The sequence below is a fragment of the Alosa alosa genome, unplaced genomic scaffold (assembly GCF_017589495.1).
Source record: "Alosa alosa isolate M-15738 ecotype Scorff River unplaced genomic scaffold, AALO_Geno_1.1 AALO_1.0_unplaced_100, whole genome shotgun sequence".
Lineage (NCBI taxonomy): Eukaryota > Metazoa > Chordata > Actinopteri > Clupeiformes > Clupeidae > Alosa > Alosa alosa.
The window spans coordinates 8,802-15,911 of record NW_025962135.1 but is presented as its reverse complement, the minus strand read 5'-3'; the positions used below and the strand labels follow the sequence as shown (position 1 = coordinate 15,911).

Here is a 7,110-nt window from a genome sequence, read left to right as displayed (position 1 = left end):
CTCAAGTCTATGGTAAACTCAAACACTCAAGTCTATGGTAAACTCAAACACTCAAGTCTATGGTAAACTCAAACACTCAAGTCTATGGTAAACTCAAACACTCAAGTCTATGGTAAACTCAAACACTCAAGTCTATGGTAAACTCAAACACTCAAGTCTATGGTAAACTCAAACACTCAAGTCTATGGTAAACTCAAACACTCAAGTCTATGGTAAACTCAAACACTCAAGTCTATGGTAAACTCAAACACTCAAGTCTATGGTAAACTCAAACACTCAAGTCTATGGTAAACTCAAACACTCAAGTCTATGGTAAACTCAAACACTCAAGTCTATGGTAAACTCAAACACTCAAGTCTATGGTAAACTCAAACACTCAAGTCTATGGTAAACTCAAACACTCAAGTCTATGGTAAACTCAAACACTCAAGTCTATGGTAAACTCAAACACTCAAGTCTATGGTAAACTCAAACACTCAAGTCTATGGTAAACTCAAACACTCAAGTCTATGGTAAACTCAAACACTCAAGTCTATGGTAAACTCAAACACTCAAGTCTATGGTAAACTCAAACACTCAAGTCTATGGTAAACTCAAACACTCAAGTCTATGGTAAACTCAAACACTCAAGTCTATGGTAAACTCAAACACTCAAGTCTATGGTAAACTCAAACACTCAAGTCTATGGTAAACTCAAACACTCAAGTCTATGGTAAACTCAAACACTCAAGTCTATGGTAAACTCAAACACTCAAGTCTATGGTAAACTCAAACACTCAAGTCTATGGTAAACTCAAACACTCAAGTCTATGGTAAACTCAAACACTCAAGTCTATGGTAAACTCAAACACTCAAGTCTATGGTAAACTCAAACACTCAAGTCTATGGTAAACTCAAACACTCAAGTCTATGGTAAACTCAAACACTCAAGTCTATGGTAAACTCAAACACTCAAGTCTATGGTAAACTCAAACACTCAAGTCTATGGTAAACTCAAACACTCAAGTCTATGGTAAACTCAAACACTCAAGTCTATGGTAAACTCAAACACTCAAGTCTATGGTAAACTCAAACACTCAAGTCTATGGTAAACTCAAACACTCAAGTCTATGGTAAACTCAAACACTCAAGTCTATGGTAAACTCAAACACTCAAGTCTATGGTAAACTCAAACACTCAAGTCTATGGTAAACTCAAACACTCAAGTCTATGGTAAACTCAAACACTCAAGTCTATGGTAAACTCAAACACTCAAGTCTATGGTAAACTCAAACACTCAAGTCTATGGTAAACTCAAACACTCAAGTCTATGGTAAACTCAAACACTCAAGTCTATGGTAAACTCAAACACTCAAGTCTATGGTGAGCGCAAACGCTCAAGTCTATGGTGAGACTCAAACACTCAAGTCTATATAGTAGCTCAAACACTCAAGTCTATGGTGAACTCAAACACTCAAGTCTATGGTAAACTCAAACACTCAAGTCTATGGTAAACTCAAACACTCAAGTCTATGGTAAACTCAAACACTCAAGTCTATGGTAAACTCAAACACTCAAGTCTATGGTAAACTCAAACACTCAAGTCTATGGTAAACTCAAACACTCAAGTCTATGGTAAACTCAAACACTCAAGTCTATGGTAAACTCAAACACTCAAGTCTATGGTAAACTCAAACACTCAAGTCTATGCTCAAGTCTATGGTGAACGCAAACACTCAAGTCTATGGTAAACTCAAACACTCAAGTCTATGGTGAACTCAAACACACAGGTCATCAAGTCTACTCAAGTCAGGGGTCCCCCAGGGCTCAGTGCTGGGCCCCCTTCTCTTTGCTATCTACACCACCTCCTTGGGACAGATTATCCGTTCGCATGGCTTCTCATACCACTGCTATGCAGACGACAAACAGCTCTATCTGTCCTTTCCACCTGATGACCCCTTGGTTTCAGCACGGATCTCGGATTGCCTCTCAGACATAGCTACATGGATGAAGGCACACCACCTCCAGCTGAACCTCTCAAAGACTGAACTGCTGGTCCTCCCAGCTAAACCTACCATACATCCGCGACATCAACATCAAATTTGAATCCCTGTCTGTTTCACCTACCAGGACTGCAAAAATCTAGGAGTTGTTATCGACAACCAACTAAACTTCTCAGATCATGTTGCCTCAGTCAGCCCGGTCATGCCGTTTAGCACTCTACAACATCACGGGAAAATCAGGACTTACTTGACTCAAGATGCTACCCAACTTCTGGTTCAGGCAATAGTCGACTACTGCAATGCCCTCCTGACAGGTCTCCCAGCCTGCGCGAGTGAAACCACTTCAGATGATCCAGAACGCGCGGCGGCGCCTGGTCTACAACCAACCCAAAAGGGCACATGTTACCCGCTGCTCATCCAGCTACACTGGCTACCTATGGCGGCCCGTGATCAAATTCAAGGCTCTAACGCTTTTGCCTACAAAGTAGTCTCCGGTTCTGCTCCCACCTACTTAAATGCCCTCATACAGACTTACACTACCTCCAGACGCTGCGGCTCCTCAGACAAACGACGCCTAGCTCTACCACCCGGTGCAATGCTCAAGCCAATCCAAACTTTTTCTCATCTGTTGTTCCTCGCTGGTGGAACACACTGCCAGCTTCTACAAGGGCAGACACATCCTTCTCCATTTTCAGAAAACTCCTGAAGACCCAGCTCTTTAGAGAACATCTCCTCTCATAGCAACACTTACAACAAGTCTTACTGATCCTAGCACTCACCAGTCGTCTCAAACTGACAAGTAACTGTTAAAAACAGCACTCACTGATGCACTTATTCTTACTGTACTCTAATGTTTTTAAATTGTCCTAAAATTGTTGAGAACTGCTCTAAAACTTAAACTGTTTACTATGTTGTTAGTCGCTTTGGCTAAAAAGCGTCAGCCAAATGTAATGTAATGTAATGTAATGTAATGTAATATGGTGAACTCAAACACTCAGGTCATACTCAAGTCTATGGTAAACTCAAACACTCAAGTCTATAGTAAACAAAAACACTCAAGTCTATGGTAAAATCAAACACACAGGTCATACTCACAACTCCTTCTCCAGTTGCTGCTGAATGAGTTTGGCTGACTTGGTCATTTTTATATCTGCAGGGTTGAAAGAAAACACACACACACACGCACACACGCACACACACACACACACACAGACAGACAAGCACGCACACACACGCATGGCATTAAAACTCATTTCCATGTGCAATCTCTTGCTCTAGTGACGCCAACAACATCTAGAATACGGGGATGGAGACGGGGGGGTGCAGGGTTGGGGAGGGAGGGCAGTTTAAGCCAGGGGGCTATGGTCAGGGGGGCAGGTTGGGGGGGGGGGGTCACACCTTGCTTGTTGCAGGCCACCAGCAGGGAGGGGGCGTTCTTGGCCACCACGCTGTCCGTCAGCAGAGAGTACAGAAACTCGGCCACGTCCCTCACCTCCTTCTGGAACAGGGCGCTGTCCACCACAAACACCAGGGCTCTGCGCGCACACACACACACACACGCACGCGCCGCTACACAGCGACGCATGCATACACGCGCCGCGACGCACGACATGCACGACGCGACAGACACGACATGCACACAGACACGACGCTTACACACACACGCGACGCACACACGCGCGCTTACCGCGGACATGCACGCGACACGCCGCCGACGACTTGACGCACGCGACGCACGCACGCGACACGACATGCACGCATAGACACGCACGCGCACACAGACGCGACGCGACGCACGCGCAAAGCACACATGCACGTACAGACACGCGCGCCACGCACACACACGACGCACGCGACGCACGCACGACGCAGCACACAGACAGACACAGACTGCACACGCAGCAAGACACAGACACACGCTGCACACAGACACACACACACACGCACGCACGCACAGACACAGACGCGCACAGACAGAGGTCACACCAGAGATGTTCTCAAGTCATTTTTTGGAAGTCTCAAGTCTCTGGTTTGTCTTATGAATTCAAAGGATGTTCTGTAGCTTCCATCCATACAGTACAGTATCAAAACCAGTTGTAGGATAACGTTATGGGGTCTACTGCAATGCAGTCTGAAGACACATAAATTAAGAACTCTGTTTCAATATTATTCGTTTTTGCAATAGTTTATTTTGCACAGCACAGCACAGCACAGCACGCGCACTCACATACACACACTCTCGTGAGCCAGTGGCAGGCAGAGTTGAGTAGTGTGCCCCCTGCTGGAGGTCTAGTTGCATTACATTACATTACATTTAGCAGACACTTGTTGACCAATGTGACTTACATATGTCAGCTATATTACAAGGGATCACATTGTCCCCGGAGCAACTTGGGGTTAAATGCCTTGATCAAGGGCACAGCGGTGGAAGCCAGGAATTGAACCGACAATTTTCAGGCTACTGCACGCTAGCCCAGCTCCTTACACTGGGCTACACTACCACCGCCCACTAGTTGCAATGTAATGAGATGTAATGTGTTATAATGAGATGGAATGATCACCTGGCGTATTGAGTCATGCAATGTGTTATAATGAGTCATGTAATGTGTTGTAATGTAATGGTTACCTGGCGTAATGAGATGTAATGTGTTGTAATGAGATGGAATGATCACCTGGCGTAATGAGTCATGTAATGTGTTGTCATGGTTACCTGGCGTAATGAGTCATGTAATGTGTTGTAATGAGTCATGTAATGTGTTGTCATGGTTACCTGGCGTAATGAGTCATGTAATGTGTTGTCATGGTCACCTGGCGTAATGAGTCATGTAATATGTTGTAATGAGATGGAATGATCACCTGGCGTAATGAGTCATGTAATGTGTTGTAATGAGATGGAATGATCACCTGGCGTAATGAGTCATGTAATGTGTTGTCATGGTCACCTGGCGTAATGAGTCATGTAATATGTTGTAATGAGATGGAATGATCACCTGGCGTAATGAGTCATGTAATGTGTTGTAATGAGATGGAATGATCACCTGGTGTAATGAGTCATGTAATGTGTTGCAATGTGATGTGTTGCAATGTGATGGCATGGTCACCTGGCATAATGAGTAATTTAGTGTGTTGTAATGTGATGGTTACCTGGCGTAATGAGATGTAATGTGTTGTCATGGTTACCTGGCGGAGGCCTTGAACTTCTCCAGATACTGCGGCCGCAGACTCTCATGGCCCGGCAGGTCCACCAGCGTCCAGCTGCTGCCCTGGATACACACACACACACACACACACACACACACACACACACGACACGCACACACAGCACAGTTCAGTACCTCACTGTAACACATTTAAAACAGTGTTAACATACAGAGCTTCTAAAGGAGTGTTGAGGTTAGTAATGCAGTGATCTCGCCTCTTACCCGATCATTCTTGGCTTTATAGATAGCGCTGCTTTCTGCTATCGACGTCTGAGTGCGCTTGAATTTGCCCAGTAACAGCTGCATACACAGACATAACTCTTAACAATTAATACAATACTTCACACATTCACCAATAAAAGCAATTTCATAGATATTAAAGTTAGCTGACTAGTTTACTTGCTGAAGGGACAGTATAGGTAGTAACATTAAAGGAACCATATGTAAGATTGTGGCCAAAACTGGTACTGCAATCAATTTCAAAATACTGAAGAGCCGTGTATCCCCTCCCCCCTGACTCGAGGTTGCCAAACCTGATGGCGAAACACTACTGACTTTGTGATTAGTAGATAGGTGGAGGGTGGCGCATCAGGCCAAAACACAACATGACATGACAAAACACAACATCAACATCAGTTGAGGGCTGCAACTTCACTTTTTAAATGACAATATCCTGGCCGGACTACTGTTGTCAGTGATATAAGTATTTGAAATGAACATGATTTCTTAATGTCTAGTGACATATCAGGGCCATTTTATGATTAATTGAAATATTTTTCTTACATGTGGTTCCTTTAAACTTGATCAGTAGTCTCCATTACTGTTCTGGTAGAAGACTGGTTCTGGGGGTCAGGAGGCTGTTCATGTCATGTAGTACATGATATACTTGCTGAGCTCGCAGTGAGGATTATTAGCTTAGCTGACACCTTATTTCCTGAACTAGTACCGTTAGCAGAGGTGATTTAATAAGCTGGGTGAGTAACAGGACTCAACTTAACGTTACCCGACTGAACAGGAGCGTTTTGCCAGCGTCGCTGAGTCCCACCAACAGCACCGCGTTTCTGGTGGTCTTGCTGCCCCAGAGGAACTTCAGAAGCACTAAAACACAAGAGGAACTCGTGTCATACGTTTAGGATTAGAAAACAACTAAGAAAACATGACCATGAAGCAGTAACGTTAACGTCAAGTACTAACGCTGACGTTAGGTTTGGCCTAACTAACTTACATAGACAATGCGGTCTTCGTCAATTACAAAAACAAGTAATTGTTTACATACTTTACTTCCTGATAAATTCATGTGACAAGGTTGATTGACTTAAGAAACTAAGTGTTTTAAATTACGTTAGCCTACTTCATAGAACTATAATGCTGTATGCTGACTAACGTTAGTTCCGAGTTGATGGCTAGTCAACTTGAGAGAGACAGCTCACCTATAGTGATGATCACCACGGCTAAAGAAACAAATATTCCGATGAGAAAGGTGAGGTCTTGATCCTTAAGCTCTTCAATAAGTGTTTCGAGCTCAGGTTCGCTCGAAAAATCCTCCACCGTCAAACCTAAAGTCTCCGTTTCATCCATGCTTCAAATGAGTAGCTCGGTGGCTCCACAGTGTGTCGCACAATCCACAGCAGAGCATTGGCAGCAATACTCACTAAATGCGCTTCCGGTAAAAGGCAATATAAAAGTCCCTTTTTTTTTAAACGAACAACCAGATCAGAAACAAGTAGTTTAACATATGAATAATCATAACACTTACATGAATATTGTACATATAGAACATGCGTAATCGGGTTACTGCCTGTGATATTAACAAAACAGTGTACGCATCTACAGATCATGTCTCATGATGATAACGACCATGATGTACTAATAAGATCTTTTATTTTGACAAATGTGGTACTCCTCACATAAGCGCTCGATGGTCCCTT

At 43.6% G+C, this 7,110-nt stretch overlaps 1 protein-coding gene across 1 annotated transcript; it reads right to left on the bottom strand.

Annotated features, from left to right (window-relative positions):
• Window positions 1-3,024: 3,024 nt before the first annotated feature.
• srprb (SRP receptor subunit beta) lies at window positions 3,025-6,820 on the bottom strand. Its single transcript, XM_048237084.1, has 6 exons — window positions 6,613-6,820; window positions 6,186-6,280; window positions 5,405-5,482; window positions 5,163-5,245; window positions 3,381-3,517; window positions 3,025-3,132 (listed from the first exon to the last, which is right to left on the bottom strand). The coding sequence occupies exons 1-6, from the start codon at window positions 6,758-6,760 to the stop codon at window positions 3,074-3,076; spliced, it is 600 nt and encodes a 199-aa protein (XP_048093041.1). The 5' UTR covers window positions 6,761-6,820; the 3' UTR covers window positions 3,025-3,073.
• Between the last annotated feature and the right edge of the window lie 290 nt (window positions 6,821-7,110).